The sequence below is a fragment of the Lipotes vexillifer genome, unplaced genomic scaffold, assembly GCF_000442215.2.
Source record: "Lipotes vexillifer unplaced genomic scaffold, Lipotes_vexillifer_v1.1 scaffold640, whole genome shotgun sequence".
NCBI classification, from domain to species: domain Eukaryota; kingdom Metazoa; phylum Chordata; class Mammalia; order Artiodactyla; family Lipotidae; genus Lipotes; species Lipotes vexillifer.
This window is the reverse complement of record NW_006773138.1, coordinates 1,605,383-1,628,718: the sequence shown is the minus strand read 5'-3', so window position 1 is coordinate 1,628,718 and position 23,336 is coordinate 1,605,383. Positions and strand designations below refer to the sequence as shown.

General features: G+C 42.6%; 1 protein-coding gene across 1 annotated transcript in view; it reads left to right on the top strand.

Moving 5' to 3' along the window:
- P4HA3 (prolyl 4-hydroxylase subunit alpha 3) overlaps positions 1-9,794 on the top strand; it is a 34,869-nt gene extending 25,075 nt beyond the window's left edge. Inside the window, exons 9-13 of the mRNA XM_007448094.1 lie at positions 2,439-2,598; positions 3,262-3,324; positions 6,947-7,015; positions 8,299-8,395; positions 9,178-9,794. Coding sequence (XP_007448156.1) covers positions 2,439-2,598; positions 3,262-3,324; positions 6,947-7,015; positions 8,299-8,395; positions 9,178-9,248 — 460 coding nt within the window. The 3' untranslated portion in view covers positions 9,249-9,794. The remainder of the gene's footprint in view (positions 1-2,438; positions 2,599-3,261; positions 3,325-6,946; positions 7,016-8,298; positions 8,396-9,177) is intronic.
- Positions 9,795-23,336: the final 13,542 nt, after the last annotated feature.

The following is a 23,336-nucleotide window of genomic DNA, read 5'->3' as shown; positions in this document are numbered from 1 at the left end:
AGGGAAAGACTTGAAAAAGCTCCTATGCCCTAGACCAAAAATTAAGTGTGTAGTTGTTCTCCTAACCAGGATTGCTTTACCAGGGAACAAGTCCTGTCTCTATTTGGAATTTGACTTTACCTCCTGACTCATATTCAAAGCATGACTTGCCACCACTCAGGCAAGAGGGATGGCCAGAATCTCTGGATCTGATCCCTTCTGTGGTTGAGAGCCCAGCCGTATTCCCTCCCCTCCATCCCTGCTCCCCCTCCACTGCAGCCCTTGGTCTGTGCTGTAAGGACAGGATACCGTAAGAGGAGGGTCCCCACCAGAGCCATGGGAGACGGTGATGACATCCTTGGGGAGAGGCCAGACCTCAAGCTGGGTGGATGGTTTTGTTGTCTGGGAAGCGAGGTGAGTGATGAAAGCTTGGATTCAGAATCATCTGGCTTAACTTATTTGGTCTGGTATGTTTTGGGGACCTTGTACATTAGAAGTTATTTTCTAAGTTTTGAAAGGCCCATCTAACCTCAGCTTCGTTGCTTTGCTAACCTTTCTGATATTGTAGTGTCAAGGAGAAAATTCCACCTTCTGTTTAGAGTCATTGCTTTTAGGGGAGTAGGTGATATTCTCTTTACTTTTCAGGTAAAGAAACTGAGACTCTCATTGTCTCCTCTCACTCCCCACCCTCCACCACAGTGCACCCATTTGAATTTTGGTTCTGTCCTCACAACTTCACTGGAACTGGTCCCTCAAAGGTCACCTATGGGGGCTTCCCTGGTGGCGCAGTGGTTGAGAATCTGCCTGCCAATGCAGGGGACACGGGTTCGAGCCCTGGTCTGGGAAGATCCCACATGCCGCGGAGCAACTGGGCCCGTGAGCCACAACTACTGAGCCTGCGCGTCTGGAGCCTGTGCTCTGCAACAAGAGAGGCCGCGACAGTGAGGGTCCCGCGCACCGCGATGAAGAGTGGCCCCCACTTGCCACAACTAGAGAAAGCCCTCGCACAGAAACGAAGACCCAACACAGCCAAAAATAAATAAATAATTAATAAACTCCCACCCCCAAAAAAAAAAAAAAAAAAAAAAAAAAAAAAAAAAGGTCACCTATGCACTCCAAATCACTATCCACAAAGACCAGGTTCCCGACCACAGTGTCCTCAGCTTTCTACAACATGCTCTGAGCCTACTTTGCTACCATTATTTCCCATTACTTCTCTCATAGACTAAATGCTTTCGTGCTGGCACACACTGTAGTATATCACCCCACCATGTCTGTGCTTATGCTATTTCTTCAGCCTGGAATATCCCTGTGTCTTTTCCATCTATTGAAATTTTATGCACCCTTCAAAATTTGGCCTACATGTCCATCTTACCTCAGTGCCCCAGTCAGAATTAACATCTCCTTCCTCTGTGCTCCCCAGAACTTTACTTTAAGGGCTGGTTCTTATTTTTCATTCTACCTTGATTTGTGCTCAGTTGTATTTGTGTATATTTGTGTGTCTCCTCTCATGAGCTCTTTGAACACAACAGCTTTGTCTTGGGTATCTTTGTAAACCTTAGAGCCCACAGCATAGCACCATACAAAAGAATGAACAAATTAATCCATCATTTATAGACCAAAGAAGTGGTCTTCCCAGACATGCCAAGGTGCTTCCCTCAAGAGCCTTCATCATCTCCCCAGGAGGCTCACTGGCTTTGCTTGGGGAACACTTCCTCACTTCCCAGGGACCACATTCTGATCCCAAATCCTCCACTTTATCAAAACCTCAACAAGACATTCAGGAAAAGAGACTGAACTTTGCTCTTTGGCCTTTGACCTATGCTGGTTTATCCTGGAGTAGAGCAAAAGAACAGAGATTTTTCTGTGTCTTAAAGCAATCAATAACATACAGCTTACAAAGCATCTTCATAAGCATTGTCTGTCACAATCTTCATAAGTCTGTGTAGTAGATATTATTACCATCCCCATATTATAGATGAATATACTGAACCTTAAGAGAGGTGAAAGGTTAAGGGCCTGACCAAGGGTCAAGCCGAGGATCCAGGACTGGTCTTACTCCTCTGAATTCAAAGCTTTTTCCATTGCACCCAGCTTCCTCCATTGAGATGTCTCTAAACATAGCATTTTTAAAGACAGGGTTTTGTCTTCTCTTTGTATCCCAGTGCCTGGTGATGTGAACCTTCACTCTTCACACACCTAGCACAGGGTCTGGCATACAGTAGGCCTCAGAGAATGTTTGTTGAATGAATGTGTGAATGTTAAGATAGAGCACAAAATGGACTGGGCCGACTTAACAGGAGGAGTGAGTAGGTAATTAGGTATTCGTGTCTATCTTCCTGTCCTCCTTGCCTTCCTTCCTTCCTTCTGGCAGTTGACATCATTCATTCATTCATTCACAAATATTTAGTCATTTCTGGCATCAGATCACTGATGCTGCAACCTGTGGTGTGTTTTAGTGCCTGGCTAAAGGACACCGTTGACCCAGTGCTGGTGACCCTCGACCATCGCATTGCCTCCCTTACAGGCCTTGATGTCCAGCCTCCCTACGCAGAGTATCTCCAGGTGGTAAACTACGGAATCGGAGGGCACTATGAGCCTCACTTTGACCATGCTACGGTAACCATGGGGTCGGTGACCAATCTCGTGGGGTAGGCAACGAGGGTGTTATTTATTTCTCTGAGACAGAGCTCTTATAGGGCCCCCAGAGAATACTGCATGAAATTTTAGAACAAAGGTTCTCGTTCTAGGTAGATTGAAAGCCTTGGTTTCAAGCTGATTGCTGCTGACTCATCTTCTTTTTACTAAAACTCACTGAAAAACACTCTTACAATGATTGAATTTTATGACATGTAAATTATATCAATTAAACTCTTCTATGACAAAAAAGTGTGCCTCTTTGGCAAATAATTGGGAACTCCAGTCTTATGACTTGGTATTTTTACAGAATAATTATCTGTAATATCTTATATGTTAATTTATTTCACCGAGAACCTGAAGGTGCAATCAACCCCTCACATAGTGCTTTCACTACTAACAAGCAATTTTGTTTGATTAGTAGTATACAGTTCACTTATATGAGTATCTAATAAAGTGGTAAGAGGAAAAAAGTATATTGAGTACCTGCCAGCAAAGATAGGCACATACTTGACTAGGTATAGCTCAAGGCTATATCCCATCTGTGACTCCTCCATTTTTCTCCTCCCTGTATTATGGTGGCATCCTGGCTGTTACTCTGGTGCCATCTGCATAAAATAATGATATGTTCTATTTTTGTCTCAGTCACCAACCAGCCCTCTGTACAGAATGAACTCTGGGAACCGAGTCGCAACATTTATGATCTACGTGAGTCTTGCTCTGGAGGGACCAGGGCTGCTTACTTAATGACTATTTATAGCTCTTTTATTTTATGGTTTTCAAAGCAGTATCAGATACTGATTTCATCTGAATTTCACAGCAGAAAAATCTCCAGGATGTTTGTGAATTTCATACAGCACTCTTGTTAGGCACTATAGGAGAGATAAAGAAATATCAATACAAGTCAGTTCCTTCCCTCAAAGAGCTTACATTGTGTAGACCTAAGTGTGACCTTGTCATTGTCAGTGATTAGGATGGGAAGTGGGGTTACACCAAAGGCCAAGAGATCCTGGGACCCGAACAACACAGGAAGGGGATATGAGAGTCTCTGTCTTTGAGGTCCCATAGACTAGTTGGTGTTGAAAAGCACGGACCTACAGGTGAGGTTGTGGAGCTGTGAGGGGAGAGAGGAGAGAAATGAAGCAGCTGAGATTACAAGAGGGAAGAACAGAGATGCCTACAGAGAAATCCAGTAAGTGTGGCTCTCTCATATAGGGTGAAAATTTTCTTCCTTATCTCCTCATAAATTCTTCACTAAAATCTACATTATACCCCCTTAAAAAATAAATTGCCCTCCTCTCCTAGTTCCTGACCTGATCCTATAGAATTCGGACCCAGTCTATTATCTCACCTATCCTCTTCCCTTCAGATCATGTGGGCTTACCTCCTTCTCTATGGACAAGTCATAATTTCAGGCAACTGTCACTTAAATTATAAGAGGTGTATTACTGTTAAATGAAGGAATAAACATGCCAAATATAAGTGCTCTACATAACACCCTAAGGTGAAGGCCTGGTTTCAGGCTCATTAGAATAGCAGACACCTACACCCTAGCATTCCCTCTTTCCTTAGTCCTGTTAACTGGTCTCCACAGTGTAGCCAAGAAAGGACAATCAGAGGCCAGCCCTCTGTAGTTTTAATGCTGGCAATCCCAACATGTTTCTTCATGTGGCTTGGTTTTAATTTTATGCAGAACTGGAAGGCTGCCATTGCCAATGGTGTCTGGCCTCTCATGGTCATTCTGCGCATTCTGATCAGGCAGAGGGATGGCTGACGTCAGCTCTCTGGGCAGGAGACACAGCTTGGATCAGTTGCTGGTACATCTCTGGTTGATGACTAAAGCTGGCATGGGAGGTCACAGGCAGTGAAGTGCATTGATATCAACCAAAGAATAGGACATCTAGGGGCCAATATCTCTCTGTTCTTTATCCCCCTAGTATCTTCTGTAGCTGACGCCCTGATTACAGAGGCCCAGTTACTATGGTAAGGGTACTATGGTAAGAGTAGCCCAGCAATTTTAAATGACAAATGCAAGAGTGTGTATATGTTTGGATTTTAAGCCTTTGATACACACAGTGGAATGGAAAGCGTTTTGGGTTTGGAGTCAGTTGGTCTAATTCTGGTTCTGCCACTTAACATGTGGCCTCAGCACAAATCACATCAATTCTTTGAGCTTGTTTTCTTGCTCTGCGCCTCCTCACAGGGCTGTCATGAGGATCTGATGAAATGATGTACGGGGATATCTCTCTGTGAAGTTTCATACAATACGTTTCTATCATGTATCCCAGAAAGCAAGCACAGGACCCCATAAATGGGATCGTGGGACCTAGGAAGGACTATAGGTTATGCCCCATCCTTTCATCTTCAGGTTGGTGTTAAGACCATCATAAACATTTCTGAACGTAAGAGATAAGATTTATGGAGAACATAAGAGTAATATTATATAAGGAGAAAATAATCTTTAAGAAGTATTGGGAGGATTGAGTTGAAATCAGGTTAGTGATTTTCTACTCAGACTGGACATAAGATCAGTCCCAGTACAAAACAGTGGAAGGTTTACAGAGGGAAGATTTCCCTCCCCTCCACCAATCTTATAATCCATGCCCTGCTCATGAGCTTCACAGCACACAGATCCAATTCTCTTTTCAATTTGTTGGATAAGTCCTTCCTTCCCACTATACTGTGAAACCACAGGTAGAGGAAGGCAGGAAAGTCCAGGTTCCCTCTGTTGTCTTGCTTACACCCACAGTAGCTGACAACAGGGGTCTGAACAGAATCATCCAGTTTGTTATTTGAACACAAGGAGCAAATTGTTGCTCTCATTACCCTTCCCAAAGGACTACAGGGGGAGCCAAGATGTGCTAAAAATCACCACTGCCTTTTCCAGGTTCTGAATCGCCACGTCAGTCCAGTTTCCTCTAACAAGTGCTAATATCCCAACACCCATAGCCCTTGCTCTGTAACACAGGCGAACATGGTGGGATCTGTGAATGTGCTGGTAGACAGCCAGGGCGAGGTAAGACTGGCACTCTGTGTCATGCTGCTGGTGAGAAAATAATTTAGCAGTATGTATCTAAAGTATTGAATATTTGCATATACTTTTGACCCAATAATACTAATGCTCAGACTCTTTCCTAAGAAAACAATCTAAAACGCAAAAATGATTTTACTCATTAAGATATTCACAGTGTTGTTTATAATAGTAAACAGTGGGAAATAACCTAATGTTCAAGAGTGCTTGTAGCATAATGGTTATGAGCAGGGACTTTGTAGTCAGACAGCATTGGCTCAGCTCCAGTCCTGGCTCAGTCACCAAGGAGTTATATGACCTTTTGTAAACCACTCAATCTCTCTGAGACTTGGTTTCCTCATCTGTAGAATGTAAATAATAACAATACTAACTCACAGGAATAGTGAGGATGACATATTTGTTGTGAGGAATAAGTGAGATAATATATTTGTAAGGACTTAGTGTGATGCCTAACATATGGCCAGTGCTCAATAAATGTCAACTATTACAGTTAAACCATAACAGTGCTTTTTTTCTTTTTCCAGATGGTAAGATGATGAATAATATTAAGTATTTTAAAGTATTTTCCAGTATTTTTCAAAATGTTTAGGTTATTATGTATTTCTTTGACAATCAGAAAAAACTCTTCAAGTTAAGTAAACACATCCATAATTCTAGAATATACCAGTGGTGAAACCCTTTAGCTGAGATTACCTAGAGAGGGTCTGAGTGATCTGGGAAACACACCAAAGGTGCAATCAGTATTTCCTATGATGCCCAGCTTTCAAAAATAATCATTGTAATCTAAACAGTGTTTTGTAAACCACTGGTCATGATTCATTAGTGGGCTGTGAAATCAATTTAGTGGATCTGGTCAGTATTTAAGAAATCTGAACTAGAATAGAATAAAATAAAATGGAAAATAACAGAGGGCATCTGATGTAGTTAAGAATGTTTTATGAAACTTACTTCAGGGACGTGTCTGTGTCTTGGGTTGTGACATAAACTGTATTTCTTCCTGAGGGCCTCAAAGTTTGAATCTACTTATGGTAACCCTCAATAAGGATGTTAGCTCAAAGGGTAAAGAAAGGGGGCATTTCTAAACGTTGTCCTCTTGTGGCCCTGCAGGCAAATACTGATGCCACTGAGTAGGCTCTCTCAATTCCTAAATTGGGTGATTGTATTTCCATAAGTATTTCTCCCAGAGTTGGAAGAGGGGCACACAAGAGGGAATTTATGCAGAAATGACATTAGATGTCACGTGAGGCAGAGTAGGGCAGTCGGGCTATTTCAACCCTGCCTCTTCCTCTGGCCTTGCAGCTGAGCTCGGTGGAAGCTGGAGGAGCCACAGCCTTCATCTACGGCAACTTTAGCGTGCCTGTGGTCAAGGTGAGTGGGGGTCTGACCCCAACAGGTGGTTTTAGCAGTGCAGAAGTAACACCCTAGCGTTCATGCTGCCTGTGCTTGCAAGCTTATTCCTGGGAGAGGGAATGAAAAGAGGTCTCCCCTGATTCCCAGAATCAAAGATAATCCCTCAATTTTCTTGACTCCTGCATTTACTTGTGCCTCTATTTTTTATTTTATTTACACTTATATTACAAGAGGATGATTACATGTGTGCCTTCCCATTACAATAGAGCTCCTCAAAGGTGAGAGTCCCCTTCCGATCCTTGACAACAACTGGTCCCTTCAGTCATTCATTTAGTAAACACTGGGGGCTGGAGGCACTGAGTACCGAGGAGTAGTCCTTGCCTCCAGAAGTCAACATAACGTATTGCAATAGGAGCTATAAGGTCAAGTAAGGCATAGAGGGCGGCCAGTGTGGTAAGAGGTTTGTTTAATGAATTAATATCTCCCCCAAATGTCAGATCAACCAATCAGGGATGACAGCCCTTACTTCAGGAATGAAATGAAGACAAATAATTGAGATCACGCCTCATAGCACTTAGCACAGTACCCAGCACATCCTAAGCATTCAGTGGGTAAATGCTGGGTATCTATCAAAACTCAGGGGGTTGGCAAAGGTTAAAGTAAGCGTATAGGAAAAAAAGCTGGGGATGCGGGGGGAAAAGAACATATACGATTTGGAACCAAAATGCCTGGGTTTGAGTCCTGAACTTGCTTCTTCTTAGTTGCATTATTTAAAGCCCCTAAGTCTCAGCTTCCTTGCTGGTGAGGTGGGGATGATGATGACCCCTGCTTCCTGTGGGTGTTATTAGGAAGTGCCTAAGGAAGAGTCAGTGGCTCAATTAAGTTCTTAGTTGTGTGAGGAATATTTTGTTCCACCTTGTGCTTTTTGTCGAGTTTCTCTCCTCAGTGATCCTATGACACCCTGTGCTCACCTTTCCCCCAGCACTTGTCACACTGTCTCATCCTCGTTTGTTTTTATGTCTGTCTTTCCCGCAAGACTGAACTCCCTGAGAGAACTGGACATGATCTGTCTCTGTATCCTCAGGGCCTAGAGCAGAGCAGGCCCTCAATAAGGGATGCATGAGCGAATGAGTAAATGGCAGCTTATACCATTTTGTGGCATTTTATGCATGCCTTGCCCCCAATCTGCATGGACAGTTTTCTTGTTTAATGACATGCATGCCTTTGTCCTCAGTCAAGTGCTTCCTAAGGACTGAGATTCTGGGCTGACCTCCCCTGGGGCGGGGTCTGCTTGTTTTCAGAATGCAGCACTATTTTGGTGGAACCTGCATAGGAGTGGTGAAGGGGATGGTGACACACTTCATGCTGGCTGTCCTGTCCTGGTAGGAGATAAGTGGGGTAAGGCCTGCCTTTCTGGGCATGGGAATTGGGTGAGGGGTTCAGGGTAAAGTGAAATAGGGAATGGATGGAAAATAACATAGCCTTTTCATTCCAAAAGCTTAACAGTGCCACATTATATTGAGGTGATCAGATTCTGGATTAGTTGCCACCAGTACATTGGGAGCCCATAAGGCCAGGCTTTTGTCATAGAGCAGGTGTCAGTAAAAGTTTATAGGCCTGACCAGATGGGCCTTGATTCCTGAGCACAGCTAAGGAATAATATGTTGCTAAGTCCCAGTCCTCTATCCCAAGGAGAGAACCATCAGGTGCTTTCCCATGAGGAGATGGTCAAACAAGGAAGAGATAAATAAGTAGAGGATGTGTTTATGTCATATATGTGTCTAAGAGCACTTAGCTCTGAAGACAGAAAAAGAAGAGGGACTCTTGTGCTGAGGTGGACTTTGCCAGGAGAATCCATCCCTTTTCCCTCATTACCCTGGAATGGTTCCCTGGGGGAGGTGGGCTTTTAGGAGCTACATATGAAGGGTAAGTGACCACAGTACCCACAGGTTTGAAAATTAGTCTGTAGTAGCAGGACCTGTCAGGGACTTTTTCCAGGTGCCACTGTCCTTTTTGCTCTTTACTGCTGCTGAAGCAGCGCCTTGTAGTCCATAGTAGGGCTGGGACCAGGGTGAGGCAAGTGAGTTGCCAAGGGTGTGGAACTTAATGGCCCTGTGAGCAAAAGAATCGCTACTGTCTGCTCTGCTGAGCCTGTTCTTCTTCCTCCCCATTTCCCCCAGTGGCCAACAAGTGGATACACGAGTATGGACAGGAATTCCGCAGACCTTGCAGCTCAAGCCCTGAAGACTAAAATGTTGGCAGAGAGAAGCTGGAGGAGTCCTTTGGCTTTCCAGAGAAGCCAGAAGCCAAAAGCTATGGTAAGAGAGGAGAAAGGAGAGCAAAGATTCTGGAGGAAGGCCTTTGTCAGCATTGCCTATTCCTTGCAAATGGAAGACAAGGAAGTGGTCTCTAGCAGGGGACATCTGAGAACTTACAGTTTCTCCTCAAGCCATGAGTCACAGTAGTATGAACAATACAAAGGAGGGGGCAAGGAGGCTGGAGAGAAGTTTCTGGAGCTCAGACACTTTCTCTTGGGAACAGGACATATCAACAGTCTCCAGGGTTTGGTCACTGGGGCTTTTGCTACTTGAGCCTTGACCACAGGGGCCCAGAAGTGGCAGTGAGGACACCTGCAGGTGGTGCCTGACCCCCATATGCCCTTCTGCCTACTGACTTCTGCTGAAGGCTGAGCAGGGGGTGTCTCTGAATCAGGAGTGTACCTCATGTGATGATTTTTTTAAAGCAGAAAATAACTTTTTTAAAATATGATTTTTTAATACAGCCATTAAAAATGTTTTAATACAGTCATTAAAGATGTTTACAAATCATTTTTCACAACCAAGAACATTCTTACTTTGTAATATTGAGTGGAAAAGGCAGAGTATAATATTTTATTTATGTGTAATCTCATCTTGGCTCCCCTCTCACTGCATTCCAGACACAAGACATTCTTTCTATTCCTCAAAGCCAACATGGGTCCCACTCTTCAGGCCTTTTGCATTCGCTGCTGCTGCCATGGCTGCTGGTCTCACCATTCCACTCTTGGCTCAGTGCCGCTTCAGAGGCCTTCTCTGAAACCCAAACTTCCAGCCACTTTTGTTCACATTAGCCAACTTTGTTTTCTTCCTAACACTTTTCTTGAAATTACTTTATTTAATTGTGGCCAGTGGCCTTCCCTGCAGGGTGAATGCTTTAAGACCCCTCTATACTTTGTAAATGCCTCTATTGTAGCCCCCATCTCACTGAATTTCACTATTTGTTTATTTGCCTGGCTGCCTGCACTCCTTATACCTCTTGGTATCCCCAGAAAAAGGTCTGTTTGTTTCATATAAGTAGGCATTCAGCAAATATTTTTGGATAAATGAATAAGAAGGCCTCCTTTGAGTTGTACTTTGGAGGACAGGTAGAATTTTTTTATAGGCAGAGTCTAGTAAGGAGAAGCATTTCCCAGCAGAAGGACTAGCATGAGCTAAGGCTGCACTGATGAGTGACTTGTGCAAAGAGAACATTCCAGGTGACTTGGCTCAGGTTCCTCAACAGGAGCGAGGGCGTGTGCCTTGCTCACAAAGAAGCCACACAAGTAAAGGACTAGGTGCTTAGACACTATGCTGCCTCTGCCCCCTCCCTGCACCATGCACGTCAGGGTTTCTGCCTCCCAGAGCTCTGTGGGCCCCAAGGAAAAGGTTCTGGTGTGCTGATATTCGGGTTCCTGAAGAGCCTCCATGAGCACCTGGTCACATCCCCAGTATTTCCGCTGAATGCATCAGGACTCTGGAAACCCTCCTACTAAATTACTGTCATGTAGGGAAGAAAAAGTACTTTCCCCCTACCCTTCTGAGTTCTTAGCTGAAACCTGTGTAATAAAAGACATATTAACAAAAGGAAACCCACAAGCTTAGTGACATGTATATATCATGTATATACCCAGAGGAAAATGAATAACTCCCTGAGGTGGCTTAGAACTTGGGATGAAATATCATCTTAAGAGGGAAAGGGGGGATGTAGCCCTCTTAGATTCTTAGGAATGATAAATGGGCCCTTAGAGTATAGCCCATAGGTGGGAGATGTGATGGTGACAGTTTATCTAGGTGTGGTGTCCACTTGTAGTCTCTTCTCCTGTGCTAAGGGTCAGTCTTCCTTGGTTGGTGAAACTCTTGAGGAGGGGATTTCTAACAATTGAGTTCCTTTTGGAGCATCTGTCTTCAGGCAGGTGAGAGCAGTTCAGGGAAAGTGGTGTGTCTGTGGAGCCCCAAAAGCGCTTAGTAGGTAGCTATTTCTAAATAGAACTGACTGTGGCTTGGTACATAGTTTATAATTTTGTTTCTTTCTTGCACGCTTCTTCAACTGTTTTTCTAACAGCTTTCTCCAACCTGGGTTCCTGGTGTTGCACTCAGTATCTCACAAGATTCACTACAGGGAAGATTCTTTATGTTAATGACTATTATCATTGTCATTAGTAACATACTGACCATTTACCACTGGCCAGGCACTGTGATAAGAACTGAGATGTACTTGTCTCCTTCAATCCTCACGATGAATAGGTACTATTATCTCCATTTTATAGATGAGGGAAACTGAGGCAGAGAGGTTGCCTGAGGTTACATAGCTATAAAGTGGCACAGGCAGGATGCGAATACAGGTCTGCCTCCAAAGATCTTTTATTTTTTAATTTTTTTAAATTGAAGTATAGTTGATTTACAATGTTGTGTTAATTTCATGTGTACAGTGAAGTGATTCACATACAGTATATATGTGTATATATTTATTCTTTTTCAGATTCTTTTCCCTTATAGATTATTACAAGATATTGAGTATAGTTCTCTGCACTATACAGTAGGTTCTTGTTGGTTATCTATTTTATATATAGTAGTGTAGATGTGTTAATCCCAAATTCCTAATTTATCCCTCCTCCCCTTTCCCCTTTGGTAACCATAAGCTTGTTTTCTATGTCTGTGAGTCTGTTTCTATTTTGTAAATAAGTTCATCACTTATATCATTTTTTTAGATTCCACATATAAGCAATATCATGTGATATCTGTCTTTGTCTGGCTTACTTCACTTAGTATGATAATCTTTAGGTCCATCTATGGACCTAGAAAGAAACAGAAAATATGAACAGACCAATTACCAGTACCAGTACTGAAACTGAATCAGTAATTTTAAAAATCCCAACAAACCAAAGTCCAGGACCAGATAGCTTCACAGGTGAATTCTACCAAACGTTTAGAGAAGAGTTAACACCTATCCTTCTGAAATTATTCCAAAACGTTGTAGAGGAAGAAACACTTCTGAACTCATTCTATGAGGCCACCATCACCCTGATATCAAAACCAAAGAGTGGGAGGGAGACGCAAGAGGGAGGAGATATGGGAACATATGTATATGTATAGCTGATTCACTTTGTTATAAAGCAGAAACTAACACACCATTGTAAAACAATTATACTCCAATAAAGATGTTAAAAAATAAATAAATAAAAATAAATAAAAAGATACTAAAAACAAACAACCAACCAAAGATATCACAAAAAAAGGAGAATTACAGGCCAGTATCACTGATGAACATCGATGCAAAAATCCTCAATGAAATGCTAGCAAACCAACTCCAACAATACATTAAAAGGATCACACACCACGATCAAGTGGGCTTTATCACAGGATGCAAGGATTTTTCAATATCCGCAATCAATCAGTGTGATACACCACATTAACAAATTGAAGAATAAAAACCATATGATCATCTCAATAGCTGCAGAAAGAGCTTCTGATAAAATTCAACATCCATTTATGGGAAAAACTCCAGAAAGTGGGCACAGAAAGAACACACCTCAACATAATAAAGGCCATATATGACAAACCCACAGCTAACATCATACTCAATGGTGAAAAGCTGAAAGCATTTCCTCTAAGATCAGGAACAAGACAAGGATGTCCATTCTCACCACTTTTATTTAACATAGCTTTGGAAGTCCTAGCCACAGCAATCAGAGAAGAAAAAGAAATAAAAGGAATCCAAATTGGAAAAGAAGAAGTAAAACTGTCACTGTTTGCAGATGACATGATACTATACACAGAAAATCCTAAAGACACTAACAGAAAACTACTAGAGCTCATCAATGAATTTGGTAAAGCTGCAGAAAATTAACACACAGAAATCTGTTGCATTTCCATACAGTAACAGCAAAATACCAGAAAGAGAAATTAAAGAAATAATCCCATTTACCACATCAGAAAGAATAAAATACCTAGGAATAAACCTACGTAAGGAGGCAAAAGACGTATACTCTGAAAACTGTAAAATGCTTATGAAAGAAACTGAAGACGACACAATCAGATGGAAAGATATACCATGTTCTTGGACTGGAAGAACCAATATCGTTAAAATGACAGTACTACCCAAGGCAATCTACAGATTCAATACAATCCCTATCAAATTACCAATGGCATTTTTCAGAGAATTAGAGCAAAAAAATTTTAATTTGTATGGAAACACAAAAGTCTCTGAATAACCAAAGCAATATTGGGAAAGAAAAATGGAGCTTGAGGAATCAGGCTCCCTGACTTCAGACTATACTACAAAACTACAGTAATCAAAACAATATGGTACCGGCACAAAAACAGATCAATGGAAAAGCATAGAAAGCCCAGAAATAAACCCACTCACTTATGGTCAATTAATCTACAACAAAGGAGGCAAGAATATACAATGGAGAAAAGACAGTCTCTTCAATAAGTGGTGCTGGGAAAATTGGATAGCTACATGTAAAAGAATGAAATTAGAACACTCCCTAACACCATATACAAAAATAAACTCAAAATGGCTTAAAGACTTAAACATAAGATATGACACCATAAAACTCCTAGAAGAGATCATAGGCAAAAAATTATCTGACATAAATCATACCAATGTTTTCTTAGATCAGTTTCCCAAGGCAATAGAAATAAAAACAAAAAAATGGGACATAATCAAACTTACAAGCTTTCGCATAGCAAAGGAAACCATACACAAAACAAAAAGACAATCTATGGAATGGGAGAAAATATTTGCAAATGATGAGACTGACAAGGGATTAATTTCCAAAATATACAAATAGCTCAACAGCTCAGTATCAAAAAAACCCAAACAACCCAATCAAAAAATGGGCAGAAGATCTAAATAGACGTTTCTCCAAAGAAGACATACAGATGGCCAACAGGCACATGAAAAGATGCTCAACATGGCTAACTATTAGAAAAATGCAAATCAAAAGTACAGTGAGGTATCACCTCACACCAGTCAGAATGGCCATCATAAAAAAGTCTACAAATAATAAATGCTGGAAAAAGGAACCCTCCTACACTGCTGGTAGGAATGTAAATTGGTGCAGCCACTATGGAGTTTCCTTAAAAAACTAAAATTAGAGTTACCATATGATCCAGTGATCCTAATCTTGGGCATATATCCAGAGAAAACTCTAATTTGAAAAGATATATGCACCCCAACTACCCCACTGCAGCACTATTTACAATAGCCAAGACATGGAAGCAACCTAAATGTCCATCAGCAGATGAATGGATAAAGGAGGTGTGGTATATATATACAATATAATATTACTCAGCCATCAAAAAGAATGTCTGTCTCCAAAGATCTTAACTAGCCCTCTGTTGTCTGAATTACATGTTATTTTGCTGTGGTTGCTTTGCTCCCATTAGCAATTATGTCTTTTGGAGCCAACAATTTTTTTTTTTTTTTGTGGTACACGGGCCTCTCACTGTTGTGGCCTCTCCCATTGTGGAGCACAGGCTCCGGATGCACAGGCTCAGCGGCCATGGCTCACGGGCCCAGCCACTCTGCGGCATGTGGGATCTTCCCGGACCGGGGCACGAACTCGTGTCCCCTGCATCGGCAGGCGGACTCTCAACCACTGCGCCACCAGGGAAGACCTGGAGCCAACAATTTTTGAAAGGAGTCTCCAGCCTTTTCCCAGGCATTGAAAAGATCTATCTTTTGTGTCTCTAATGCCTAATGGCTAAGAGCCCTGTCAGATGTAGGTACTGAACACACGAACAAATCACCTCAATTCCACAGATGTAAAGAGAACACCTATTGTGTGACCAGCCTCATGCTTGGTGCCCCATGAGATTCCAGTAAAATGAGGAGGTCTGCTCACTGCCCTTAAAGCAAAATTAGCACATGTCCAAATATAAGAATAGAGAATTATATATAATCAAATAGAAAGCTGTGGGCTGCTCACCCTAAGGATCACAGGAGTTGGGAGAAAGGGGAGAACCCTATGGCTGAAGTGGAATGAGAGGGCTTCCACATTGGGACCCCTGGAACACAGAAAGAATGAGAATGTGCCTGAAGAGGGCGGGGAGCAGCTGCCACCTCACCTGTCCCCCATTCACGCACAAGATGGCAGGGAGAGCTGTCTGGAAGGAGGAAGTGAGAGGGTGTTGATTCTGGGGGGCCCTTATCCAGCAATGCCAAGAGGAGCCAGCACAAACTGCCCTTTCATGGAACCACTCAAAAGAGTCCCCTGCTCGGGGGCCTTGGTTGCTCAAGCTGGGAGAAGCCAAAGGAGAGGGGGTGAGGTGGGGACAGAGGGACATTTGCCTGCAGACTGCTGTATACTCAGAAAAACAAGGAAATCAGCTAAGGGCTGGGGGAGGAGACAAACATTTATGCCTGCTCTTTGCCGGCTATTTTATCTCCCTTATCTTATTCACAATTATCATCCCTTTTGGCAAGAGAGGAAAGGAGGCTCAAAGAAAAGACCTCTGCTAGAAGGAGAGACGGATTTGGAGCTAGGGAGGTCTCCCGCCATCAGCTGCTTCTAACCTCTCCTTCCTCACGTTGGGATCCCCACAACTTCCTCCCCCTGAGGAAGCAGAGCCTGCCTCTTTCTCTTCTTCCCCTCTGCCCCATCCTCTTTTATTCCCTTTCTTCATCACATGACCCTTCCCACCAAATGCTTGATAGGCCTGCTCCCCCTAAGGTCTGAGTGACAGGGTCCTGCTGTCCCTGCCAGGGGCATATTTGCATTTTAAATGGGTAGCCCATGGTGAAATCAAATATAATCTCAAAGGAATGAGGTGTCTTTTTGGTTAAGGATTTAAGGGCATGGATCAGATGGCTCCCCATAGATAACTACTGTCTCTCTCACCACATTTTGAGATGGGCATAACTAAAATAATGACCATCATGCCTCCTGTCCAACTGCTTATCATCTTATGGGACCAGAGGGCGGCAGTTACTTTCCCTGGCCCAGAAAGGTGAAGTGACTTGTCCATAGTTAAACAATGTGTCAGTGGCAGAGCCAAGACTAGAAGGCAGATTTCTGGGCTCAGAGACCCATGCCTGTCCGCTTCTTGGAACAGGAGCACAGTGGGCAGAAGATGGAATCAACCAACCCTTGATGGTGTTTTCATGGGCACAGATTTCATGTGTGGCTGTCACTCATTCATTCAACTAAGCTTTACTGATGTTGCCTCTGTGCCTGGCCCTTTACTGGGGCTGGAGACAATGACTCTGACTGTCTATCCTTGAAGAGCTCCCAGAGAAGAAAACCCACACAATGACAATACTAGTGGAAAGGGGACATGCAACACGTTACATGTCCAGAAGGGGTATCACTACATCTCTGGTGTGATGGGCTCATGTGACACTTGATTTAGGCCTTGAATGATAAGGAGGTTCGTGTGTGTGTGTGTGTGTGTGTGTGTGTGTGTGTGTGTGTGAGATGGAGATGTGGGAGCTTATCTCCCTAACTCACAAGTGTATAAAAAAACTGAAAAAATCCATACCCTTCTGATAAATCTAAAAATTTCTTTAGTCTTGAAAATTCAAACACATCATTCAGGAGAGATTTTCTCTAACTTTGTGTTCTTTAATCTGTTTCAGAAAACAGATTTTTTCCCCCCTTACCATATCAAAAATTATATTAAATATTCTTTTAAAAATTACACATTGTCACCTAGGGGATGCCATCAGCCTAGAAATTCCCACAATGCTCTCCAGGTTCTAGAGTTCTGGAATTTCTATTTTTAACCCTCTTGCAACAAAAAAGGAAATAGGAATTGTCAGTGGGCTCATCCTGGAGGAGCAAGGCAATCTATCCTGCTGCCTCTGCTCAATCAATTCTTTCTCTGGCTGCCACTGAGCCTGTTAGTCCTCTGGTGCTTGAGGCCAGAAAAAGCCATCCTCTCTATCAGCTCCCTGAGTCCCTCTGGCTCTTGGGGTTGTGGGCCTGGGGACAGGCAGGGCCAGCCTCCAGTGCCCGGGCCAGCCAGCATCAGTCCACATTCCTAATTCCAGAGCCCTCTTTATGGGGACTCTGCCCTGGGTCACCTCACTCACTCTCTCCCACATCTAGCTGTCTTGGAATACAAAAACTACAGGAGCACCACTTCACACTTACTAGTATGACTATAATTTTTTTTTTTTAAAAAAAGGAAAAATACTAAGTGTTAGAGAGGATATGGAGAAATTGGAACCTTCATGCATTGCTGACGTTGCAGCCGCTGTGGAAAATGGTTTGTCAGTTCCTCAAAAAGTTAAACATGGAACTACCATAGAACCCAGTAATACCTCTCTTAGGTATATATCCAAAAGAACTGAGAGCAGGGACTTCAAAATAAATATTTATACACCCATGCTTACAGCAGCATTATTCACAATAGCCAAACGGTGGAAACCCAAGTATGTATAACAACAGATGAATGGATAAACAAAATGTGGCATGTACATGCGATGGAATACTATTCAGCCACAAAGAGGAATGAAATTTTGATACATGATTTAACACAGATGGATCTTGAAAACATTATGCTAAGTGAAATAAACCAGACACAGAAGAACAATTATTGTATGATTCCACCTATATGAGGTACCTGGAATAGACAAACTCACAGAGACAGAAAGTAAAATAGAGTTTCCCAGGGGCTGGGGGCAGGGAGAAAGGGGGAGCTGTTGTGTGACCTTGGGAAAATCACTTTCCTTATCAGAGCTCTCATTTCCTCATCTGTAGGGTGGCATTGCTAATCTGTCTGCCTTACCCACTCCACAGAGTTGTGAGGTCTCAAAAGGCTGTAAATGTGCTCTGTAAATGGCACATACTGTATTGTGTCAATTAATATACGTTTACATTTGATTAGCCATTGATTTGTGGTATCATCATTGATCATCAGGAAAAAACTTTCTCCCCCCATTGCTCAGCTAACTACCTAGTTAACTGTTCCCTCCATCCACCTGTAAGAGGCCAGCCACTTGACTAGTCTCAGGTTCCAAGGTTTCACCTGGCTACAGGCTGGGGTTTCTAGCAAACTGCTGGGAGAGGAAGCCAGCTCTGGGAATATCGGAACCTCTTGAGTTTACATAACTTTCTGAGCCCAGGACCCAGACCGAGAATGTGTTGACTCCGGCTGCTGATGGGGCAGCCAGCTGGGGCAGAAGAGTTGGCTCGAAGATTACAAACAAAACACTGTCCCTGCAGGAAAGAGTATGATTGCTGTTTGCTTTCTCTACTCCTGTTGTAGGTGCTCTTCTTGCTTTCCCCTTGTTAAAAGTTGTGACCTTTTAACTCCCCACCCCCAGTTCTGATGGCAGGCCCTTGAATTCAGCTTAAGGGTCCTTGGCCCCTCACTGTCCAAATCAGTTTGTCTTGTTCATTCCATCTCTAAAATATCGAGCCTTTCTCCTTCTCTCACCCTGCAGCCACTGTCTAGTTAAGTATACCTTTGCCTTTTACCTAGACTACCACTGCCTCTTTACTGCTCTCCCTGCCTCTAGTCTGGTGCCTGCCAGTCCACCTACATGGATACCAGAGTGACTTTCCTTAACTTCTGGCAACTCCCCACCTTGCCACTCAAGGCCTTTATGACCTGCCTCCTGCAGCCTCTCCTGTTACAGTTTTTACTCCAGCCACAATAATCGTACTAATCTACTCAGACTGACTTTCAAGTCTCCTGGGGTTGTGTACGCTGCCCCCTCTTCCTGCAAAGTATTTCCCTTCTTTCTCCACCTCCATTTTGTGATGATGCTTCAAAGCTCAACTCAGATGCTACCTACTTTGTGAAACTATCCCTGACCTGTTTCCAAAGAGGTTTACCTGTCCCTTTCCCTTTAAACAATGTGGGCAGTGTTTCTATAATGGTCTCTCTAGACTATGAGCTCATTTGAAGGGTCTCATTATTTATTTATCTCTGTCTCCAGAGTCCACTGGAGGCTTGGCACAGAATAACTGCTCAGGTTTGCTTAATCAGCAAATAAATGTTCATAACTGCAGGTTTAGAAGAGGATAACACCACAAGTCATGCCCAACTCTCCTCATGCCTTTGAGTCTTCTCAATCTCAAGATTCTCCGCCCTCAACGTTAGATCTGTGTCTACCCATTTGCCTACCTTCTCCTTTCGGACATTTCTCCTTGGACATTCCTTAGAGTGTGTGTCTGACAGAACGGCCCCTGGTTTGACCGAAATATGTTCCTTCTGGCTCTATAGAACTCCTTCATTCAAAGGGTCCAAGGGTCTCCTTTATTTTCTTCCTGAGTATGGAGTGCTCATCTGTAGGCTTCACAAGGATGTTGTTACATCCAGAACATAGCAGGTGCTCCTTAAAGATACGTTATGTGAATATATGAATGGTTTCTTCTCTGCTGGGGTATAGTGGACCACTCAAAGATGCTGCCATCTCCTAGCCATGTATGTGCGCAAGTCATTTCACATCTCTGAAATTCAATTTCCTTGCCTTAGAGGGAGGAGATGTGGGGATATATGTATATGTATAGCTGATTCATTTTGTTACAAAGCAGAAACTAACACACCATTGTAAAGCAATTATACTCCAATAAAGATGTTAAAAAAAATTTCCTTGCCTTTAAATTGGGTAAATACTGGACACCTACATGTAAAAGATTGAAATTAGAACATTCTCTAACACCTCAAAATGGATTAAAGACCTAATAAGATAAACTCAAAATGGATTAAAGACCTAAATGTAAGACCAGATACTATAAAACTCCTGTAGGAAAACATAGAACACTCTTTGACATAAATTACAGCAATATTTTTTTGGATCTGTCTCCTAGAGTAATGGAAATAAAAGCAAAAATAAACAAATGGGGCTTCCCTCGTGGCACAGTGGTTAAGAATCCGCCTGCCAATGCAGGGGACATGGGTTTGATCCCTGCCGGGAAGATCCCACATGCCGCGGAGCAACTAAGCCTATGTGCCACAACTACTGAGCCTGCGCTCTAGAGCCTGTGAGCCAGAACTACTGAGCCTGCGTGCTGCAACTATTGAAGCCTGTGTGCAGAGAGCCCATGCTCCGCAACAAGAGAAGCCACCGCAATGAGAAGCCCACACACCTCACGAAGAGTAGCCCCCACTCATGGCAACTACAGAAAGCCCACGTGCAGCAACAAAGACCCAACGCAGCCAAAAATAAATAAATAAATAAATAAATAAATATATTAAAAATAAAATAAAATAAACAAATGGGACCTAATTAAACTTAAAAGCTTTTGCACAACAAAGGAAACCATAAACAAAACGAAAAGACAACCTATGGAATGGGGAAAATATTTGCAAACAATGCAACCGACAAGGGATTTTCAAAATATACAAACAGCTCATAGAGCTCAATATCAAAAAAACACACAACCCAATCCACAAATGGACAGAAAATCTAAATAGACATTTCTCCAAAGAAGACATACAAATGGCCAACAGGCACATGGAAAGATGCTCAAGGTCACTAAATATTCGAGAAATACAAATCAAAACTACAGTGAGGTATCACCTCACACCGGTCGGAATGGCCGTCATCAAAAAGTCTACAAATAATAAATGCTGGAGAGGGTGTGGGGAAAAAGGAACCCCCCTACACTGTTGGTAGGAATGTAAATTGGTACAGCCACTATGGAAGACAGTATGGAGGTTCCTTAAAAAACTAAAAATGGAGTTACCATATGATCCAGCGATCCACTCCTGGGCATGTATCTGGAAAAGACAAAAACTCTAATTCGAAAAGATATATGCACCCCAATGTTCACTGCAGTGCTATTTACAATAGCCAAGATATGGAAGCAACCTAAATGTCCATCAGCAGATAAATGTATAAAGATGTGGTGTGTGTGTGTGTGTGTGTGTGTGTGTGTGTGTGTGTACAATGGAATATTACTTAGCCATAAAAAAGGAATGAAGTAATGCCATTTGCAGCAACATGGATGGACCTAGATATTATCACATTAAGTCAGACAGACAAAGACAAATATCATATGATATCACTTATATGTATAATCTAAAAAAGAAAATGATACAAATGAACTTATTTACAAGACAGAAATAGACTCACAGATATAGAAAACAAATTTATGGTTACCAAAGGGGAAAGGTGGGGGTGGGGAGGGATAAATTAGGAGTTTGGGATTAACAGACACACACTACTATATGTAAAATAGAAAACAACAAGGACCTACTGCATAGCACAGGGAACTATATTCAATATCTTGTAATAACCTATCATGGAAAAGAATCTGAAAAAGAATACATATACATGTGTGTATAACCAAATTACTTTACTGTACACCTGAAACTAACACAATGCTGTAAATCAACTATACTTCAACTTAAAAATATAATTTATGTGAACTTAAAAAATAAATAAATAAATAAACTGGGGATAATGCCCATACTTCACAAGGATACAAAGGATAAAGATGTAAGTAACTAGCACAGTATCTAACACAAAGTTCAATGAACATTTCATTCAGTCTCCATCCATCAAGGCTGGTCATCATCCTCTTGCCAGTATCTGCACCAAAAAGAACTCTGACCAGGGTCCCCTATATTGTCCAAGAGGCAGCGTGAAGAGGAAACAACCTAGGTTTGAATTCTGACACCACCACTTCTGAGCTATACAAATTTGGACCTAATGCCTACCTGTAAAAGGAACATAACATCATTTACCTCATAGGGTTGCCGTGAGGATTAAATAGATATGTGTAAAGTGAATTAGCTGATGATCAACTCTGATGACTATTATGACTTGCCTGGTGAACAAGTGTCTGATGTGTGTCCCTGAAAACCGTGCATTTGAGTATGCTGCCCCCCTGTAGACAGAGTGCACACAGCCCAGCAAAGAGACCTTGGCCTGCTCCTTTCCCCACCCAACCCCCAAAGGGCTTGGTGAGAGGATGCAGATCACACACAAGGCACTTTTCTTCTCTGCTAGGGAGCTCATGCTTTACTCAGAAATATTTAGTGAACATCTAAACCAGAACTTCTCAGGATTAATGTGCCTGTTGGAATGCAGATCAGTACCGACTCAATAGGTCTGGGGTAGGGACAAAATCTTTAACAAGCTTCCAGATGATACTGATGCTACTGGCCCACAAACCACTCTGAGTAAAGAAGGTCTTAAATATAATATGGGATTGACATGACAGGAACTATTTATTCAGTGCCTACCCTGTGTCAGTTACTGAGAGCCACTTAACCTATATTAACTTGCATAGTCCTCAAGACTCTGTGGGGTAAATACTATTGATCTCCATTTTTCCGATGAGGAAACTGTAGCACAAAGAGAGAGAGTACGTAGCTATCTCGTACAGCCAGTAAGGGATGGGCCTTAGGTTCTAATTTAGGCAGCCTGGCTCCAAAGCCTACTAGGAAGAGGACTCCAAGAATATGTAGAGGATAACCAGGGGAGGGGCTGAGGCAAGGAAAGGAGATATCACAGAACAGAGAATGGACAGGGGTTGGTGGCAGACTGGATATGGATGTAAGAAAGGGTGCCATCTAGGGCACTCTGGCTGCCTGGTTTGGTCAAGTGGAGAGATGGTGGTATCTATCACTACTGAGTTAGGAAACGTGGGTGGAAGAACAAGTTTTAGGGGGAAGGTGAGTTCGGTTTTAGGAACGGTCAATGAGTGGCTTTTGGACATCTGGGAGATATGGAGAAGTAGATGGACCTAGAGTATCTAGGTATCTAGTAACTCTAGAAGTATCCAGAGTTCAGGAGATATCTAAGGTGTAGCAAAGTTTGGGTGTTGGCAGATTTAAAGCCCTGAGTGCCTGAGGTCATGTGGACGGTGTACAAACTGTCCTGTTCTGGGCCAAAGTCAACACAGCAAATAACTGGAAGAGATGGGACTGGAATATGGTGTCCCAGGCTGCAGTGGTAGCTGGTTCTGTCCATTCCACTGGGCATTATGGATCTGGGAAGCAGGCAGAGCATGAGATGTTGATAGGCTACAGGAAAGAGGTTTTTCTGGTGCTCTATGGTGACTAAATCCAGTGAAATGTTCCCTGCCCCCAGATCAACAGAAATAAGGACAACTCCATAAAGACCAGATAGA